The sequence below is a fragment of the Lissotriton helveticus genome, chromosome 3_1, assembly GCF_964261635.1.
Source record: "Lissotriton helveticus chromosome 3_1, aLisHel1.1, whole genome shotgun sequence".
Classification (NCBI taxonomy): domain Eukaryota; kingdom Metazoa; phylum Chordata; class Amphibia; order Caudata; family Salamandridae; genus Lissotriton; species Lissotriton helveticus.
The window spans coordinates 501185575-501207301 of record NC_136061.1 but is presented as its reverse complement, the minus strand read 5'-3'; the positions used below and the strand labels follow the sequence as shown (position 1 = coordinate 501207301).

The following is a 21727-nucleotide window of genomic DNA, read 5'->3' as shown; positions in this document are numbered from 1 at the left end:
TCGTCGTCTTGTTTTTCAAATATTTTCAAAGGCACTTATTGTGAATTTTTCTGTGGTTATGGGCACCCTGGCCAGAAAACTACCAATATACGTATAGTCCTATTAATATAGCCTGGAAAGTAATCAACTTACTTACATTCATGTTCATAAAATGCGGTCACAACTTTAGTTTTAATAACCCTGTTATTGGCTTGAGAACTTGTAGCTCAATTATGTCTGATTGGTTATAAGCTTCAGAGGCAATATCCTGAAAAGGGATTAGCAGCATTATTTTGTCATCAATTAACCAGTGGCTTTATCTTTGTCTTTTTAGAATATGGCTCAATGGAGTCAGGTTCAACAGTTGGACCCCAAGTTTCTGGAGCAGGTAGATCAGTTTTATGATGACAGCTTTCCCATGGATGTTCGAGACCTTCTTGCCGAATGGATAGAAAAACAAGACTGGTAAGATGGAGTTCTGGACTTATTTTTTTAAAGAGACACCAACCACAGTCTAAACAGCTGAAGAGCAATAGTTGACATGTCTTCTGCTGCATAGACCCTGCACAAAGCTCAGGTCCCTGCTATATTAAAGCTGCTCGTTGTACTTATTTATGAGAATCTTCATGAATGAGTCCAATTATCAGGATGTTTTAACGTAGTGAGGACTCTAGGATGAAGCCTTTTTTGTTTTTCAGTCCACTGAAAAAGTTCCCCAGTTGTAGAGCTTAACTCCTTTATTCTTCCTATCAAGCGGTGTCATTTGCACATATGCATGCTAAAGAACCTAGCATAAAGGCTTACTGGAAATATAACAATTTCTCTTGGCTTGTTGACCAAAACCCAGGTCACAACGTGACTCACCTGTCAAGATTATCCTGCATTGTCAAATCACAGATCAGCAGACTTTCTGGTTCTGTTACACCTTCACTCATGGTCAAAGAGAGATTAGATGTGTTATTAACTTTTTTTCCTTCGGTGCCTTCCAAACTCCCATGAAGTTTTGTTGACCCTAGGTACGGTCTGCCAGACAGCGTCTACCCCTTTGTGGCTGATTCTGACCACCTTCGTGGCTGATTCTGACCAACAGACACACTCCTCTGTTTTCTGAAAGACACATTCTTCACAGTTTATAGGTGGTTTGGTAAAGAGGAAATGCAAGACTCCTGAATGTTTTCCTGTACAGACGTTTTCCATTCAATTGGCTGATTCAACAGTGACATTGCTAAACAATGGTGGTATACATTTTGCTGATCTTAACATTTCCTTTCTTGACAAAAAGCAAAGACTCTTCATATGGCTGGTAAGATGGTCTGTCCTGTTTGGGGAATAAGTCATAGGCAAGATAATTCTGAAAAACATTTAACCTGATCTGCCCAACTTCCACGATCAGACGATGGCCCAGATCTGGAAGACCATACACAATAACACATTTGAACGTTAGCTTCCAATGGGTCTCTCTGTGAATACGGGTCTGTCTAGAGCATGGGTACTCACAAACATGTTCCTGGGGGCCACACAGTTTGGTCTATGGTGTGAGTGAGGGCCGCACTGATGCCAGCAGGGGGATGTAAAGTAGGTATAGGGGAAACAAAGCATGCATATCTAGTGGCTGTCTTTAAAAATGAAGGAGTTTCTAAAGTTAAGGGCCTAGTTACTTCCTTTCCCTAAATGCAATTAACCTTTAAATAAGTGTTTGCTGTATATATAACTTTTTTTTCATGTTAGTGCAGAGTCGAGTTAACAGCAGCCCAGTGCTGCTGCTGCCCAGGCGGCTGCATGTAAAGTTCAAGAGGGCCGCATGGGGCACCTGGGCGGTACTTTGAGTATCACTGGTCAAGAGCAAAGAGAAGGGCAAGCAGAAGATTTACAAATGTTTTTTGAATAAAAACATTAATCAGGACTACATTTTCCATCAAAGTAATAATCTTTCATTCAGGTTGGAATCCCGCGGATATGATATATGTCCCATTAGCAGTTACAAGCTGCAGATCTGGGACTCTAATTCAAGATTCCTATTTGAGAAGAATGCAAAATTCTTGGCAAATCTGTTTATTTCCATCCACTTTTCTTTCACTTCCATTCCATGTTTGCCAAAATAGAAATGTGCTAAAAAATAGCCTAAACACTTCACCAAGTGCTAAATAATCACACTGTAGCAAGAGCAATAGGTGTTACACCAATGGGCCAACACGTACAAGCAGCATTTGTGCATGCTTGTGTTTTGAGTTGTCACCTTTCAGTTTTCTGGTGTCTCATGTAGACCTGGAGACCTTTGTATGTAGACTCTCATGATGTTATAAGAACGAAGGAAAGGTGTACATTCTTGTGGATTTGCTTGTCAAAGTTACTCAACAGATGGACATGTGTTGAACAAGCATTAAACATATCTCTTCAGCCGACAAGTCAGATCAGCAGTATCATTTGTGTTCTGGGTTTCCATTATATGTGATTAGATGGACACTTCCAGAAATCAGAACCTCTCAACTCTGAAAGCACACCAGAGGAAAAATTCATCCCCAATCTTCAAGGGAAGAAACGCACTAGTAGCCAGTGGCGTGCATTCACAATCGCGAGGAACATTGCCCCACTGCGCGGCGCAGAGCCAGCAAACCAAAACTAAGACGATGCTCTAGCATCGTTTTCTTTTTTTTTTACTGGCTCTGAGCCAGCTTGCGCAGGCAGGGCATGGGGAGGAGTAGTGCTTGTGCACTCCCTAAGTACGCATGTGTTTGGCTGGCCGTCTCAGGCCGACCAAAACACACATGCGCACTTAGGTTTCTCCAGCCAGGCTTCATTGAGCAGCTGGGCTGGAGAAACCCTACCTGACCTGAGCGGACTGTCTTTCCTGCCCATTCAGGGCAATCCACGTGCTGCTCTGCAGTAGGGGGATTGGATGGGAGTCTGTCCTAGGGGCTTCTGTGACTAGGAAGAGGCCAGCAGTAGTGATGCAACACAGGAGGCGGCAAACACCGTCAGGTATGTTTATAAAATTATTATTATTAACCCGTCTTACACCCCCCCCCCATGCTTGCTCTCTGGTGTTTGCAGCTTATGCTGTGTGTTGCTCAACAGGCTTGTAGCAGTCTATTCTTCCAAAGTGGGGACCTGGATTTTTCCTCCTCTTGTTCCTTCTGATCAAGAGCCCATTCCCCAGAGAAGAAGAGGAGGATGGAGAAGGAGAATGAAAGGCGGCTGTTTTTGTAATCCCTGGTTTCTCTGAAAGAGAAAGAACAGCATGAAGCTTCTCATTGATGTGGAGCTGAAAGCCCTGAGCTGAAAGCCCTGCAAGACTATCAGTATCAGCATTGATCCTGCCCACAGGGAGCAGCAGAAGTATTTTCTGTATGCAGGGATATTTCTGGGGCAGCGGAGGCCTTTCGGCTTCCCCACTCATCCCCCAACAAATGTAACTAGGTGCCCTGGGTGGGCACCAGGACACCCACCTTTAATAATGTAGGCCCCACTCCCTTTTAATTTAGGTAGCAGCCTGGGGGTTGGGGTCCCCAGCATCTTTAAAAGGCTCGGGGAGGGGGCATGTGGCCTCCCTCTCCTTAAAATATACTTTGGTCCCAGGGGAATGGGGTCCACAGGACCAAATACAGCTCGGGAGGGGGGGTTGCATGCCCCCTTCACATAATGAATCTGGGCCCTGATGGATGCGGTCCCTGGGCCGAAAACAGCTCAGGAAGGGGGGCTGTGTGCCCCTTCCCATAAATATTGTACCTCTGGGGATGTGGCCCCTGGGGCCAACAATGGCTGTGGGAAGGGGGTAGTGAACCCCTCCCCATAATTATTAGGTTGGGCCCGAGGCATGGGGACCATGGGACCCAAAACGGCTCTGGGGCAGCACTTTGGTAATTGTGTCTTTTTAATGCAATCCAGCGGCATTTCTGCAAAAAGCACTGATTAAAAAAAAAAAAAACGTTTGTCCCCGGGTGGGGTGGGGGTCCCACTGGGTCGACTCCATGGATCCAAGGTGGGCTAGGTATCCATACCCTTCCCATTTTATTATATTTTTAATACACGTTTAGGATGAGGGACTAAGTCCCCGAGTCCTGTAAAGGCTGCCAGCAACATTTTGCTGGCAGCCAATCAGAGCACTTGTTCCTATGGGAGTCTGACTATATCTGAAGCGAAATGGCCCAAGGGGAAAAAAGCTCCAAAAGTCTATCAGAATGCTCGAGTTTTAAACTGGTGCTCCTGCAAGACTCTTGCAAGCCTCTTGTGGACTCACCGGTACACATATAAAATATTGTTAATTTCTCAAAAACTACTTAACAGATATACACCAAATCACAAAAAGCACAATCTGCAAACCAAGGTCTAGCTTCCTTTCAAATTTCTAGTAATTCTGTTCAGCCATTTTTTTGAAGGCCTGCCTAAAGAAGTCTATGGAAAATACATTGGGGTTTTGTGTTTTTGGACCCCCTATTTTCTTGTCCTCTGCTTGATAGATCACCCTGTAATTTTCCATTCACAAATTAGTCAAAATATATCATTATTTTACAAAGTTTTGAGGAGATTTGTAAAAAAATGATGCTAAAGTTATTAGCAAAACCCATTTCCTATGGAAAGGCTGGCCTAACTATAAGTACCCAGGGGTGATTATATATAAGCTCACCCAGATGGCCACTTCCCTTGGATATTTATTTTCATCAGTATGGAGGAGAGATGTGCAATAATATAATTAAAGAGAGATGTGTGATAGTATTATTCTGTGAAGTTTGGAGAGTACGATTTGTGAATGAATAGTTTTTTGTGTAACTAGCATGTGTAATGACTATGTATCTGTACAAAAATAATATATTATAGGTATATTGTTACATTTATTTTTTAGTAAAACAATAAATAAGAATATATTTTTCAATTTAAAGTATTTTTCATCTCTCTGATTGTCCTAGTATGTGCTGCTAGTTTGTGACAAGAATCATTAATTGCCTGAGTTTTTTTTGTTGTCAATCACTTCCCTTGGATATCCATGTGCTTCTCCCCGGGCATCATCCTCAAGTCTTCCTAGTTCCCATTCCCATTTGTCCCTGAGTGCTGTGCAGGGAGGTAGGCTGTTTGTAGAACAGTGTGGCATAAAACTGCAACACTGCATGTTTGTGTAGGGGGTGCCCCTAGGACCTTCATCTTTAACGGTGCCTCTTCCTCTATCTTGTTCAGGTTGCCTATGCAAGTCCCATGCCTCATCTGCTTAAGACTTGATTGCCTGCCATTTCTTATTGTTTCTGAAGTTCCTGAAAGGGTATCACTTCCTAATCCTTCCAAACATCCCCTTAACTTAGAGATGCCCAGTTCTTCTCACTTCGTGTATGCTCTATTTTCTGTAGGTCTTTCAATATCTCAGTTTCCGCTAGGAGTGTCTCCAGTGCTAATTTCCCTCCCAACCCCGAATCTACTTTTGCTTTTTTCAACAATTGCTCCACTGTCACCATCGGGTGTGGAAGTGCACTCATGCGGTCCCCCCCAGACAAGTGTTGCAGGTTTCCTCTCGGGGTCATGGCCCACCTGGTCGCCATTAGGGAGGGATCCTGCTGGCTCGCATTCACCCAGTCAGTGGCCACCAGTAGCTGGGAGGCCCAGTAGTACAATTTTAGATGTGGAAGAGCCAATCCCCCATCATGGGGTTTTCTGGTCAGGGTCGATAGTGCAATCCCAGGGGAACCCCCATCCCATAACAGTTCCCTCGTTGTTGTGTCCATTTTCTTAAAGAACCAGTCGGGGACCTTAATGGGGTTTCCTGGAGGGAGATTCTGTGGAGTTCCGCGAGTAGCGGAATTTTTGAACATTTTGCTGTTCGCACTGATTTTTAGTGCAGAAAGCTTTTTCTGTGCTGTAAAATCAATGCACACGGCACAATGCAGTGTGTCAGAAGTCGCTGCGTCTTTCTGTCGCTCTGGAAGATTTTCTACTTGAGTGGCAGCTTTCTCAACGTGAATGGTAGCACCTGTTGTGACTGCACTCTTTAAGAAAACTCGCTGGGAAGTGGTCTACTGCTCGAAAATCACGCTATGGGACCAAATTCTCACTTGTGCTTGCCAACTTAATGTTGGCAAGCTGCACATGAGGAAAATCTTTGCTAGGCGGAAGTGGGCAAAACTCCCCAAACAGTGGCGGCGTAGCACAATTGTTTGCTCACCCCTTGTTTTCTGCAGGACGTGTAGGAATTTAGGGAGGCGAATCATCTTGTATAGTTCAGCCCTGTTCAACATCATTAGGGGGAGCTCGCACCCATGCGTGACATTGTTTTGATAATTCTCCAAGACCCTACCAAGGTTATTGGTATAAAACCGATTCCGGTCCATTGTCACAAAGATCCCCTAAATACTTAAATCCCATGGGATTTCATTTTAGTGGAAAATACCACCCATCTCCCAGTTACCAATTAGTCAGAGAGTAAACCGCTGATTTGGCTAGTTTATGCAGATTCCCGCATAGGTCCGGAACACCTCCATGATCTGCAAATCCTTCCTTATGGAGCTTTTGGTGTTCGTCCACACAAAGCGAGATCACATCCTCCCAATCCGGATCCCATCTCAGCGCCCAAATAAGAGCGTCTGTTCAGAACCACCAAGCCAGTGGCTCACTTGTCACTTCCAAAGGCAAGTGAGACAGCAGGCAACCCTGTTGGGTGCCTCTTCCCAGGTGGAATTAATTTGAAATTGCTCCATTAACCCAAACCCGAGCCAACAGCTATTTATACATTAACTTTATCCATGCTATGAAGGACGGGCCAAAGCTCATTGTGATAAGGACCGCCCATAGCTTCGGCCATTCTGCACAATCATAGGCCTTCTCGACAATTAGGGTTAGGAGTACAGCCGGCTCCTACAATTTAGGTGTGTCAGGCATTCAAAGAGTGTGCCCAGAGTGTGCCTTGGTGCTCAGTATGGCATGAAGCCGGATTGATTGGGTTCAATAAGTGTGTCCACCACCCTTATCGGGTGGTTAGCCATTACTTTGGCCCAGTGCCGGTAATTGTAGGTGGGAGGGGAGTGGGTGGGACACATACGAACAACCATGCATTCAAACATACACACACACCCATCCATTCACAACACTAATTACTAAATATTCAAACACACGCACCAAACATTAATTAAAAATAATATCACACTTATCTGCAGCTCTGCCTCGGAGATCCCGGGAGGTTTGGGATTGCTACCTTCCCTCACTGGCCGACCCTAAGTCATCACAAAGTGGGATGGGGTCATTGAGATTACTGACTCCACCCCTTGGCAAATCAGGGCTTAAAACTGAAGCGCCCAGGTGTGAGGCAATGAGTGACGCTACCCCTTGTCACTGAGGGGAAGGGCCTCAATGACCTTTGCTGAGCTGAAGAGGTCACGCCCACAGGATCCCAGCAAATTTCAGCTCAGGCAGCTCAGAGCTTGCACATTTAGCGCATGTCTAGCTCCTGGCTGCGTACTTGAAAATAAACAGTGCCTGTCAGGCCGACCTTTGCTCAGCCTGATAGACACTGTTCGTGAGAAGCAAAAGGTGAGGTGGCATGGCCCTCAGCCCCAATGGACCAGCCATGGCAGCTTTGGCCATGGCCGCATTTTTCACAGTTTGGCAAGGAAGTCAGCCTATACGAGCCACACTCATCCCATGGTTTACACTCCTAATAAAAGAGTACTATTGAGGTATGCTCCCAGCCCCTGGGTAGTACCCCTTCTTTCTTTGCCTTTTCCAGTGCTGCCTTAAGTGGCCCCATTTATAATACTGGACTGGGAATCCACAAGGACCCTGGGATTTCCCACAATGCAATTGGGTTATCGTCTTGGAGATCTCCATTTCTGTGATCTTTGCCTCCAAGGTAAGTCTTGCCTCAGCTCCCAGTTGGTGTCCTGCTTTATCTTTGATCCATATAGTCTATTCAGTCTATTTTCAGATGGGTGGCTAATGCTTGAGCTATGCCATTTGCTGTGGTCTACAGGTCCCATCTGGTCTGTACACTATCTACCCTTCTCTGTTCTTCACCTCTGTGGGCCATCCAGGCCAGTAGCTTCCCGACGTTGTTGCCTACTTCATAAAAGCAAGCCTGCTTAATCCAAAAGAGTTCCTCACCTCGTGAGTGGCCAGGGCCCTATATTTCTGCCGAAGTATGTCCATATGTCTTGCTCTATCCTCGGTGGTGGTGGCTATGTAGTCTGCCTCCTCGCATACCGATGCTCTTTCAATTCTCAAAGGTCTTTATTACCTTCGTTCTGTTTTCCAGTTGTATGGGCTATTAAATGACCTATCATTACAGATTTGTATACCTCCCACATGGTTGTATATGTACTTTCAGTAGCAAAATGGAAGCTATTGCCTTGATTCCTCTAAGGGGTAATTCCATGCATTCTTCTGTTTTCTAGCCTCAGTTTTCTTCCTTCAAATATCTTATTCTTTTTTAGTTAGCTTTTTATTTTTTTTTAAAGAAAAGCATACGTATAAACAAATTATACATCACCCGATGTCAAACAAGTTCATATAGCGATCATCTATAAGATAAAACAAACATATCAACATGTGATAATATATCAATTTAATTGGTTAGCAGTTGACTTTATAACAGCAAGGGGATGGGAGCACACTGCTTCACCTCCCAGCACAGTTCGCCCCTTAGCATCCTGGTAAATACTGTTCAGTTTAAATGCTTACTTGAATTTTTGTTGAAGTGTTTCACCAAAGTTTGTGCAGGTTAGTAACGAGAGGCCATTTGAAGCAGTGTGCTCCCATCCCCTTTCTGTTTAAAAAGGCTCCCTTCACCCACTGAGCTTTCAAGCTCTTGGACATGCACCTGTGCTCCAGGGAGAGGTACAGAGACCTGAGAGGATTGTGGCAGCTTTCTCAGCAACTCCATAATTTCGTTTTTTATCTCTACTGATGAATGATAATGTTCAGAAACACATATGTCTAGAGATTGACAGCACTAACCTGCACCAACTTTGGTGAAACACTTCTACAAAAATTCAAGCAAGCATTTAAACTGAACTGCACTTACCAGGATGCTAAGGGGTGAGCTGTGCTGGGAGGTGAAGCAGTGTGCTCCTATCCCCTTCTGTTTAAAAAGGCTCCTGTGAGCCACTCAGCTGATGAGTTCTTTGGAGAGGCACCTGTGTGCCAGGGAGAGGTACAGAGACCGAGAGGATTGCGGCAGCTATCTCAGCAATCCCAGAATTTCATTTTTTATCTCTACTGATGAAGAATAATATCCAGAAACACGTGTCTAGAGATTGACAGCACCCCTACCTGTACCAGCCTTGTTGAAACACTTCAACAAAAAATCAAGTAAGCATTTAAACTGAACTGCATTTACCATGATGCTAAAGTGTGAACTGTGGTCGGAGGTGAAGCAGTGTACTCCCATCCCCCTTCGAGTTCATTTATAACATCTTATATATATACATTTCCATTGGGACCAAATAGGAAAATAAAGTTTAGTATGCCTGAACTCAGAATGTAAAGATGCATCTTTTAGTAAAGGTGATTTTTACATTCTGTGTTTGAACATACCACTTTTAGAAAGTAGGTATTTTCTTGCTTAGCCATCCTGTGTGCCTTTGCTAGGATGTGTTTTGACTGTCTGGCTTTGGAGTTACAGGGGCTGGGGATGTGTTGCTGCTCCAGAGAGTCTAGATGAGTGAGGGCTGGGCTGCATTTAGAGTAGTAGGGGAATTTTCCTTGCACCTGAATGGACCTAGTCTACTGCAGAAAATGCTGTCTCCGCCTCCTGCTGGGAAGCTGGGCCAGAGAGGACCAAACTGGTTTGGACTAAGCATAGAGACACTTTGCCTAGGACGACAAAGGAATTTGGAGTATAAATATTGGGTCCCAGACCCAACACTTTAGAACTCTTTTGGAACCAAGAAGACTGCCGAAAAGAAGAGCCGGAGAAGCTGGGAGGAGGGACTACTACTTTGCTGTGTGCTTTGCTGTGTTGACATGCAGTGACTGCTTATGTCTTAGGCAGTGAAAGGACTGGGCTGAACTTTCTGCACCTTCCTTTTTGTGAGTTTCTCCAAGGGCTTAAGGTAGAGCTTGTTCCCTGTTAAAAAATTCTCAGGAAGAGCAAAGACTTGAAGTTTATCTGTCACCAGCACTGGGGACTGTGTGTTTTGTGCTAAAACAGAAGAAAAAGCAACCCAATGCAGTCTATGATGCCTCTGCTGACTCCATGTCCTGAAGGCACCGCGCATGCTGCACCACATCCCAGGTCTCACAGACAATGCCACACGATGCCGCCACCGAGCCACTGCTTGCGCCACAACCTGTGGGCATTTCCCTTCGCACCGCCTTGCTCTACGCTGCCGCCTTGGTATCCTCGACGATGCCGCTCCACACCGACATTGACACTGCTCACCGTGGTTCGAGGGCACCGCTCGTAAGTTACACGATGCACCATCTCCTCATCCCACACTGCAGCCTGGGCCTACTGAGGCCGGCGCCATGGACTCTAGTTCATCAGCCGATGACAGTCCTTCAGCAACGATGCCGCCGCTGCTTGCACCGTGACCTGCCAGCACCGTGACGAGCGCTGCTTCTCTTCGCACTTCTGCCCTGGTCACCACCTCTGCTGGACGACTGTCACTGAGATGCTGCCTGCACCGCGACCTGAGAGTACCGCACGGGTGCACTTCGCACCGCAGCCCCTAAGCCCACCGACACCAGTGCTCCCGACTTCAACCCTGAGGAGTTCCATATGCAAAGCATGTGACTTCAAGGGCCCGACTATTCCTGCACCAACCTCCGGAACCGACACCTGCGGATGGCGGGCCTTCGGGGCTCATCACGAGGTCGTCAACACCCTATATTTCTAAGGGTACTGTTTTGGAGGTCTTCCTGACACCATTGCTGACCCGCCATGCTGTGGTCAGCCAGAACTGTTTGGATTTGTTTCTCATGAGGCCGTGATAGCCCCAGACGGAGCTTTCGACTTCAAGGAATTGTATTTCAAGTCTATTTTGATTATTGAATATTTCTGAGCATTGTATGTGGGTTTTTATCGTTTTTGGTCTTGTTTTGGATATATAACATTTTTGGATATTTTTCTAAACTGGTGTTGTGTCCTTTTGTAGTGTCTTCACTTTGTTAGTGAGGGTTATGTGCAAATGCTTTACACACAGCCTATAAGATAAGCCTGACTGCTCGTGCCAAGCTACCAACGGGGTGTGCAAGCGTCATTTTAGGAGTGTAACTCCCTTATCCTGACTAGAAGGAAGGGTCCCTACTTGGACAAAGGTGCCAACCCTTTCCAACTAGAGAGCCCCATTTCTAACATTGGTGGCAGCGGTGGGATAGGACTAATCCTGGGCGTAGTTTGGGTAGTAGCGCTAAGCGAAGTGCACTTTGCACTACGCGAGCTACGCGGACTACGCGAACTACGCTAACTGTGGAGTGTACTGTGCAAAATGCTGTTCGCACTGATTGCACAGTGCTGGATGCTTGTCCGCACTGTGCAATCAGTGCAAACTGCATCTTGCACAGTGCAAGGTGTAATTTTATGCCGCTCAAGTAGTTTTCTACTCGAGCGGCAGCTTTCTCAACGCAGACTGATAGTTTCTCCCCGCGTTGAGAATCTCGACGGGAGGTTTATTTTTCACGCTTGCAATCGGCAACTTGATGTTGCTGATCGCAAACGAGGAAAAAGTCTCACAGGGATGTCATTTTGCTCGCTCGCGGTCACCAACTTGACGTTGAGGACCGCGAGCAAGCAAAAAATGACCGCTACGCTACACGTGTTTGCTCTGTGCTACGTGCAATTCGCATAGTGCGAAGTAGCACAAACTTCGCAAACTACGCGAGCGTAGCGTAGTACTAGGCCCAGGATTAGATAGGACTTGCGTTTGCACTTGACTTACAGTGATAGGTGTGTATTACTACAATATCTCAGACCATTACATACCACATACTATTTTTTCCTGTTTCCCTTCGGAATTTGGTTGTGGAACTCTTGTTAATTGTTGCACCTGTGGGGCCTTAGCAAAATGGAAATCAACTTTTGGCACCTGCACATCTACAAGATGAGGGACCTAAAAGTGGTTTGCAAAGAGAGGGGGCTACCTGTGAAGAGGAGATCCACAAGGCAGGATCTTGAGGTAGCCCTGCATAGCTATGAGGTGCTACGATGGGAGGCAACGCTATCGGATGACTCTGTGGATGTATCTGGGGGGGGGGATCCCCAGCCAGAATACCAAGAGGGCAATGGCCCAGAGGAGGAAACATTATGGGAAAGATTGGCTTGTGAGGAGAGGGTTTGTGCTTGTGACTGGAGGCTGAGGCAGCTAGCCCGGGAGTGTGAGGAGATAGAGCAAGCCTTAGTTGAAAAGAAAAAGTGCGTAGCTCAGGAAGTGAGCTTGGCTGGGCTGGAGGTGGAGTCCAGCTCAGATGGTGGCAGCAAAAGTGTTATGTCCAGTAATGAGGATGTGGTACACACACACACACATATTTGGTGCCCTGCTTCAAGGAGGGGGTTGACATACACCAGGGGGTTTAGGATTGTGAGGTTACTCCAGTGGTGTGCAGTGTCCCTGAGGGTGATTGGGGAACTGGCACAGGGGATCATATTCCTGGTGGTGGGAGGAACACTCTACTGACTCTAGATGAGAAGTGCAGGGAGAGGGGCTCCCCCGTGATAGAAGCCCTGGTAAGTGAGTATAGAGACCAAACAGAAGAGTATGGGTTGAGGGACAGCAACAGTCAGACACTGTCTCACCAATCTTGCAAGAATGATGTGGAGTACTTTTCTGAGGCGCTAGATGGTTGGGTGAAGGGTAGTTTGGTTAACACCTGTGTGGGGCTGTGTGATTCAATTGTTGGAGAGCAGAATTTAAGTCCCTGTGTTCCAGAGCTATGCCAACACCCATTGGAGTTCTCTGATCCCAGGGAGCTTGCACTGGAGACAGACCTTTTGGTGGATTCCAGAGGGTCTGGAGAAGCAGGGTGATCCTGAAGAAAATGGCCCAGGTATATCCCAACCGAGGGTTGTGGTAATGGTTTTTGCTAGCCCAGATAGGTCCAGATAGGTCCTGGTGTCGTGGGAAGGGTGTAGGGACTCACGTTTGGTCTCCGCGGAGAAGGAGTGGGAATGGGCTGTGGCCCAAGATCCGAAACTCGGTCCCAGAGCCTGGGTGGTTCCATGAGGGAACACCAGGTGGGGAGCATAGGCTGTACTGGAAGGCCATCCATTGAGGGAAATCCCCTAGTATCTGGGGTACTTGGGGGAGCCTCTGTCAACAGCACCGCACCAGTAGGGAGGGTACATGAGTCGAGAGAGGGGTGAGGGGGTCGCAGTCCCCAGTGGATGGACCATTGGGTCAGGGGTTGCCAGCTCTGAGGTCAGAGCACCCCAGGACTGACCCTTGTAGAGCCACTTCTGGCCATGGGGGGTCTTCATGCTCTATCAGGTGGACAGGAGGCTAAAGACCTGTGCCAGGCAGACTCTCGCACAGCTCATGGGGAGTGTGTTTCCCTGGGGGGAGGGTTGGTGTACTTCCCTGAAAGTCCTGGGTTGCTAAGCACAGGTCCAGTCTAAGGGTACAGACCCTGGGCTGGAGGACCAGGTTCAGGGTGTCCCCCCTGACCTGGAGGAAGGGGAAACTGCTAACAGTGCCCCTACCGGTTTATCTTCTGGGGGTGCTGCTCCAGGTGGTAGGGTACAGAGCCCCAGGGAGGAGGACCAGGTGAGCGAGAGACCGCCCCAGTCCTGTGTCCAGCCTCTGGGTATAGACCCTGGGCTGGTGGACCTGTTGCAGGAGAGCACCCCTGAACAGGTAGGAGAATTCTGCAGAACACCGTCCACAGGTGCCCTGACAATTCTGGAATCGAGGGGACCGGTGGAGGTATGCAGAGCTCCGGGAAGGAGGAGAGGGGATGGGAGAGCCTACCCCAGTCTCCTGTCCAGCCACAGGGTACAGACCTTGGGCTGGTGGGCCAGTTACAGGATGCCATACCTGATCTGGCAGGAGGGACAGTGGACAAAGGGTGCCAGGCACCTGAGGCTATTGCCCCCCACTCTCTGAGACCACAGCAGTCAGAGAGCCCTGAAGGGTATAAGGCATGACTTTCATCACTGACAACTGTCAGTGGCTGCTGTGGCTGACTGTCCTGGTGGACCGAGTTGCTCCTGGGAGGGGGCAGGAGTCACACCCCGGGGGTGAACTGGGCCACACCACTGTGTTGGCCATGTGGGTACTGTCTGCCTGTTGAGACACATCTGTGAGCAAAGTAAGTTTAGACGCTGCACAGATGGGGTCCACAGGTGAGGAGAAGGGTATCCCATGGGTCAGCTTAGTGGGCCCTGAAAGTATGGATAGAGAGATCCAACTAGGTTCAGGAAGGTATAGAACGGGAATAAACTCCTGCTGTTGCGGGCCAGGTTCTCTGTTCTATCGCCCCAAGCAGGGAAGCCCATCGAAGTATGAATTGGTCTACCTTGGCTTTAGGCTGGAAGGGGGTTGTGTTGGAGATGGCCCTTTTTGCAGGGTTATCCCCAAACTTTTGCTTATTCCTCCTGTTTTTGTCCTGACCTGTCTATCTTGGTTTTAGGACTCTGGGCACTTTACCTCTGCTGATCAGTGCTAAAGTGCATATGCTGTCTTTGTAAATTGTGTTATGGATTGGTGATTCCATGATTGGTTATTTGGTTTACTAGTCAGTCTATAGTACAGTGCACTGTCCGTGCCCAGGGTCTATAAATCAAATGCTGCTAGTGGGCTTGCAACAATGGTTGCGCCGCCCACCGAAGCAGCCCTTCAAAGGTAACTCAGACCTGCCACTGCAGTGTCTGTGTGCAGTCTAGTACTGCCATGTCGACTTGCCAAGTGCACCCACTTGCCAGGCCCTAACTTCCCATTTCTTACCTGTGAGTCACCACTAAGGTAGGCCCAAGTTGTGGCCAGGGTGCAGTATAAGTGAAAGGAAGACATGCCCTGATGTGTGTGGCATGTCCTGATAGTGAACTACTACCAATTTCGTTTTTCACTATAGAAAGGCTATCTGGCCCATAGGAAAGCATGGGAGTTAATGTATAAAATCTTTAAAATATAACTTCCCATTGGGATTAGATAGGAAAATAAAGTTTAGTATGCCTGAACTCAGAATCTAAAGATGCATCTTTTAGCGGAGGTGATTTTTACATTCTGTGTTTGAAAATACCACTTTTAGAAAGTAGGTATTTTCTTCCCCAGTCATCCTGTGTGCCTTTGCTAGGATGTGTATTGACTGTCTGGCTTTGGAGTGACAGGGGCTGGGGAGGTGCAGTGTGTCCAGTGAGTCTGGTTGAGTCAGGGCTGGGCTGAATAGACCCGGGCTGTATTTAGAGTAGTGGGAGGAGATTTCCTTGCAATTGAATGGGCCTGGTCTGTTGCAGACAATGCTGTCTCCTCCTCCTGCTGGGAAGCGGGGTCAGAGAGGACCAAACTGGTTTGGACTAAGCACAGACAATCTCTGCCTAAGAGGACAAAGGAATTTGGAGTATAAATATTGGGGTCCAGACCCCAGAACTTTAGAACTCTTTTGGAACCAAGAGGACTGCCAAGAAGAAGTATTGGAGAAGCTGTGAGGAGGGACTACCACTTTGCTGTGTGCTTTGCTGTGTTGGCCTGCAGTGGCTGCTTCTGTCTTGGGCAGTGAAAGGACTCGCCTGAACTTCCTGCAATTTCCTTTTTGTGAGTTTCTCCAAGGGCTTGAGGTAGAGCTTGCCTCCTGTTCAAGAAGTCTCATGAACAGAAAAGAAGTCACGTTCATCTGTTACCAGCATATGTATGACGTTACCACGCATACATTTACATTGCGTTTGTTACAACGCAAGTCGTTACAACGACTTGCGCTGGAGGGCGCTAGACTTAGGAATAAAATGATTTACTATTCCAACTCTATTCTACATACAGTTGGGAAGGTGTTGGAATTGTAAATCATACTATTCCTTAGGTTAGAGCGCCATCCAACGCAAGTCGTTGTAACGACTTGCGTTGTAATGCCCACGATGTAAAGGCATTGCGATGCAATACCCGCATTGTGAAGGATGTTTCCTGTTCCCAGTACTGGGGACTGTATGCTTTGTGCTACAACCGAAGAAAAAGCAACTTGACGCAGTCTCCGACGCTGCTAGCGTCTCTGTGTCCTGAAGGCACCGCTGAGGACACCGCTGCATGACGCACCACAACCCTTGTCTCACCGACGACACCTCTCGATGACGCCACTGAGCCGCTGCTTGCACCACGACCTGTGGGCACTGCACTGTGCACCGCCTCACTTCACGACGCTGCATTGGTATCCCCGACGATGCCACTCAACGCCGACATCGATGCAGCTGCTTGCACCATGGTTCGAGGACACTGCTCGTAAGTTACACGACACACCATCCTCATCTCACACCGCAGCCTTGGCCTACCGACGCCAGGGCCATTGACTCCAGTTCTACAGCCGACGACATCACTTCAGCAACGACGCCGCCGCTGCTTGCACCGTTACCAGCCAGCACTGCGATGAGCACTGCATCACAACGCACCGGAGCCCTGGACGACCATCACCTGCACCGCGACGCGAGGGCACCGCACTCCGCACCGCTGCACTTCACACCACAGCCCCGACGCCCGCGGACGTCAGCGCTCCCAACTTCAGCCACAAAATGTTCGATCGGCAACTCGTGTGACTTCAAAGGCTTGAAGACTCCTGCATCGACCTCTGGAAAGGACACAGGCACTTTGGGGCTCATCAAGAGGTTGCCGACAACCTACATTCTAAAGGTACTGTTTTGCAAGTCTTCCCGACACCGTAGCTGGCCCGCGACGCCGTGGTCAGCCAGAACTGTTTGGATATTTCAAGTCTATTTTGATACTGAAGATTTCTGAGCACTGTATGGTGTATTGCTATCGTTTTTGGTCCTGTTGTGGATGTATAAAAATATTGGATATTTTTCTGATCTGGTGTGGTGTCCTTTTGTAGTGTTTTTAGATTTGAGCGCACTGCAAGTAAAGGTATGTAACAAAAACAATGTTCGATAGTGGTGCTCCAGATGAAGGCAAGTCGGTTACCACGACGAGATCAATGTGCTATCAGGATAGCTCCAACAATATGAATATATCATCGAGCACTCAGAGTCCAAAAATATTTTTTCAAATACAGTGGTTATTTTTATTTCAATTTTCTTGAGATTTCAATTTCCATCTTCATTGAAACATTCTTGATAAACAGTATTCCACATACGTGCAGCCAACACGTGTTTCGTCTGGTCTTATTTGACCCAAGACTTCCTCAGGGCTGCAACCAAGCAAAGTATAACAACCATTACATCCTTGTCAGGCCAGATATAGCCTTAATATCACAATATAGTTCAAGTTATAATCTAATCTCTAAGGGACACATCCCTAAAACATACCTGTGCTCAAAAGTAGAAACGAGTAAAAAGTATCTGCTCACCACCAAGTCCATAACTTGAAACACCCAGTGAAGTGCTATTATCAGGTGGGATATGTAGCCTCCGCCTGATTAGTGAATGATTATCCAAAGGTAAGGTAGTGTAATCAAATAAGATATGAGCAAAGTAGAGTGATGTGGCCAGACCGTGAGGCAACCTACCTATATTCCTCAACGTCAGTCAATTCAACTTCAAATGTTTCCAATTTCAACCTTGTAAGTCTCCAATATCCATTTGGCACATGGAGTTTGTAGCATGTTATATGTGATGGTCTGATTCCTACTGTACTTAGGTGTCCCAATAGTTAATGAGCGATTCTGAAGTTCATATCATCTTATAAGGTGTACATTATTCATTCCCTAAAAAGAATTCATACTCATGGTCTATATTAAGACCCATTTCTACAGCTTTCAACTTAATTAGCCAGACAACTTCCTTCCTCCTTAGTCTGAGTATTCTGTTACCCCCTCTGGGGTCTGGTTCTAAGTGATCTATACCGTGATAGCTAAATGTGTGTTTCATTCTGTCTTGAGAGTTTCTTATTATATGTGCTGCGGTTGGGTACTAGTGTCACCTTGTATAATAGCTCTAAAATGTTCAGCCATCCTGTCTTTAAGTTTCCTTTTTGTGCTCCCAACGTAAATCATTCCGCAGCTACAAACAATAACATAAACTACGAAGGTTGTGTCACAATTGATAAACGTCTCTATTGTGTTCTCTCCCGTTCCATTACAGTTAAAACTTACCACTTTTTTCTTTGCCCATCTACATGACGAGCATCTTCCACATTTGTGGAAGCCTTTGAATTTAGATAGCCAGTCTTTATTCACAGATTTCTTAGGGTAACTCGGACTAAGTAAATTAGACAGTGTTAGTCCTTTCTTAAACGTAACAGAAGGATGTCGGGTAATGTGTGGTATGATCTCATGATCTAACATCAATAGATACCAATGTTTCTTGAGAATGGAGTACAGTTTAGTACTGTCTGTACTGTAATGTGTAATCAATCTGACTTTAGTTTCTCCGTCTTTATTCTTCTTATCTGATTTAACTTTTAATGTATCCTTACGTTTGAGTTTACTAACACTGGTTATTGCTGTGTCTATCACTTTTTGCTCATACCCTCTCCTAGTGAAACGCTTAGATATGTCTGACAAGTTCTCATTAAAATCACAGTCTAAGGAGCAATTTCGCCTGGCTCTCACCATTTCGCCATATGGTATTGCTTTGAGTTGACTGTTTGGGTGACAACTTTTGGCGTGTAGTACTGCATTGCAGCTAGTCGGTTTCCTAAACATTCTACTTCTAAGATGACCGTCTTCCACAAATAGCTCAATATCCAGGAAGGTAATTTTGTGATAATCATACTGAGTTGTAAACTGTAGATTATATGTATTAACATTTAAGTAATCAAAGAATCCTTTCAGTTGTTCAACCGATCCCGTCCAGATTAAGAGGCAGTCGTCGATGAATCGACCCCAGTAATGAATATACTGGATCCATTCACTGTTGCCCGGGCCCCAGATTCGCTCCGCCTCGTACCACCCCATAAAGAGGTTGGCAAAAGACAGAGCAAATCTGGCTCCCATCGCAGTCCCGAGCTGTTGTCGGTACCATATTCCGTCAAAAAGAAATACATTATTTTTCAGTACCAGTTCTGTCATTTCAAGAAGCATTTTTGAGTGGTCATAAAATTCAGCAGCTCTTACTCAAAAAGAAATCAAGCGCTTTAATTCCCTGATCGTGATCAATATTAGAGTAAAGAGAAACCACATCTAGTGTGGCTAGTATCATTCCTTCTTCCCATGATATATCATTAAGTATGTTCAGTATGTACTTAGTGTCTTCCACAAAAGACAGTAAATTATAGACATGTTCTCTTAGAAATATGTCTATGTATTCAGAAAGGTGTTCAGTCGGTCCATCTATGCCGGAAACAATCGGCCTTACTGGCGGCTTGTCTCGGCATTTGTGGACCTTTGGTAAGGTGTATAAACATGGTGATTTCGGATAGGTAGTTTGGAGGTAGAGGTATTCATCGCGATCTATTAAAGATAAGTCATACCACTCTTTAACCCTGTTGTTGATGGTTACCATTAAATCTTTGATAGGATTTGTCTCAAGTCTGACATAATATCGTCTATCATTAAGTTGTGATAGAACTTCGTTATTATAATCAGCGGTGTTTTGTATTACTAGGTTACCACCTTTGTCAGCTCTTCGAATCGGAATATCCTTATTATTCAAAAGCTCTTTCAAGGCTTTCCTTTCACCTGCTGTCAGATTGTCATCTCTAGGGTTAAGGTGGCTCTGGTGTTTACGATCAAGTTCCTTATCTATATCTTGACTTACTGCTCTAAAGAACACATCTATTGTGTTACCTTGTGTAAGTTTGGGGGTCCATTTAGATCGTAACTTTAGACCACTACCTTCAGTCAAGAAACGTTCTACTTCTAGATCTTCCAGAATTTTAGATATAGTTACAGGGTCTTCTTCGTTTTCTGTTAAAGACAATAGGAGCTGCATCTCTTTTAGTTCCTGTATCGTGAGGTTTCTCAGCCCTCTGGTTACAGGTGTTCCCTTTTTCTCTGGTATGCTTGAAAAGAATTTTTTAAGTTTCAGCCTCCTAGTAAATTTGAAAAGGTCTATTTTGGTCATCACCCAGTCTTGTCTCCTAGCTGGACAGAAACCTATACCTTTTTTAAGTATACAAATCATGTCATTTGAAAGGTGTTGATCAGATAAATTAATTACTTCAATATCACTTACTTCACCCTCTTCTCTTAAGGTTGTGGCTTCCAGGATCTCAGACTCCTTTTTATTCTTGTCCCTGGATCTCCTATTTCCTCTCCTGCCTCTCCTGGTCCTCTTGTAATAGTATTCCGATTTATTTATTTATTTATTTATTTGCGAGTTTGTAACGCGCTAGGATCACCTCCCGAAGGAGTATCTCCGCGCCTTTGGCAACCTAGAAGCAAATAAACAACCTGTCGCTGTATCTCCATGATTTAGAATAAGAACGTCTTGTCTCCTAGCTGGCAGGGCCGTTTCTAGGTGGTTTGCCGCCCTAGGCGAGAATTGAAAAATACCGCCCCCTCCCTTTGCCATCACTCTCTCCCCCTGTTATCCAGGCTAGAAGCAGTGGCGTAACGAACCTTGAGGGGGCCCCCAGTAGGGTAAGTGAAGGGGCCCCCTACCAGCTCAATCTAGAGCTCCCCAGCAGAAGTGCGGTGCTGACTGGGCCCCCTGGAGGGTGAGGGCCCCCCCTCACCGCGGGGGCTGCAGGGGCCTGTGTTACGCCCCTGGCTAGAAGAAAAACACATCAAACATTAAATACCAGTGAAATTCACAACAAAATAAACACTGAAAACTGGACAGGCTGATGGAGGGCTCAGCTTGTGCTCTGACTCTCAACCAGACTCTGCATTGCCTCTCCTCATTAATTCTTGACCCCTCTCACCCAAGACTGAATTGCAAATGGCTGGAGTGGCATAGTGGGTGAAAAAAAGGATGAATTTGGATGATGCACCAATTAGTTACCAGTGGCTGAATTTAATAGAAAGATCCCACTGTGTCTTTTTTGTTTTTCCATTTGAGATGTTCTAAGTATGATGGGTATTCCCAGACCTAGAACTGGTGCTCAGGTTGTAGTACGACTTAAGCTGCTTCTCATTGAGGAAGGAGGCCCTTTAGGGCCGACACCAGTTTGGGGTTACTTGTGTTCTCATATAGGTGGAATCTGACCTATTAGTTCAGACTGGACTGCTCCTATTAGAACAGGACTATGTATGTTTTGAATATGTCTGGCTTTTTATGTATGGGCATTTTGGGCTATTTGATCAATTGGTTTGAAACTCATATTTGCTTCCAGCGGCTGAGAATAATTCCAACATTTCATTCATAAACTTTTTCGTTAATGATGTCTTGGCTATGATGAACTAAATATACCCATGAAAACTGGGTAACGTTTCTGCTGTAAGCAGATTTGTTTTGTTGGTAGTCTATATTTTTAAAGGCATTATTAGTACCTGTGGAGAGTGAAAACATGTTATGCGAGGAAATTGTCTTTATGAAGAAAGTGCAGAAAACAGGTTCCTTTTAGTGCTTGCACCTCTCGGACTAAACGTCCATAAAGGTACAACGTTCCAGAATACAGATTGTCACTTCCAGGCACGCCTTTCAGCCAACCTTAATGAGATTATAAAGGAAAGGTTTCAAAGACAAGTTTTTTCTCTTTCACTAGACGAAAGGGAATAATTGATCCAGTTTGGTATTTAAGCTATTCGTGTTCACTTTTATCATACACTTACGAATGTATCCAATGCAATAACTTGTAAA

At 45.9% G+C, this 21727-nt stretch overlaps 1 protein-coding gene across 1 annotated transcript in view; it reads left to right on the top strand.

Annotated features, from left to right (window-relative positions):
* LOC144823261 (signal transducer and activator of transcription 4-like) overlaps positions 1-21727 on the top strand; it is a 754354-nt gene that overhangs the window by 31502 nt on the left and 701125 nt on the right. The window contains exon 2 of the mRNA XM_078681615.1: positions 314-444. Within this exon, the coding sequence (XP_078537741.1) occupies positions 317-444 (128 nt within the window). The 5' untranslated portion in view covers positions 314-316. The remainder of the gene's footprint in view (positions 1-313; positions 445-21727) is intronic.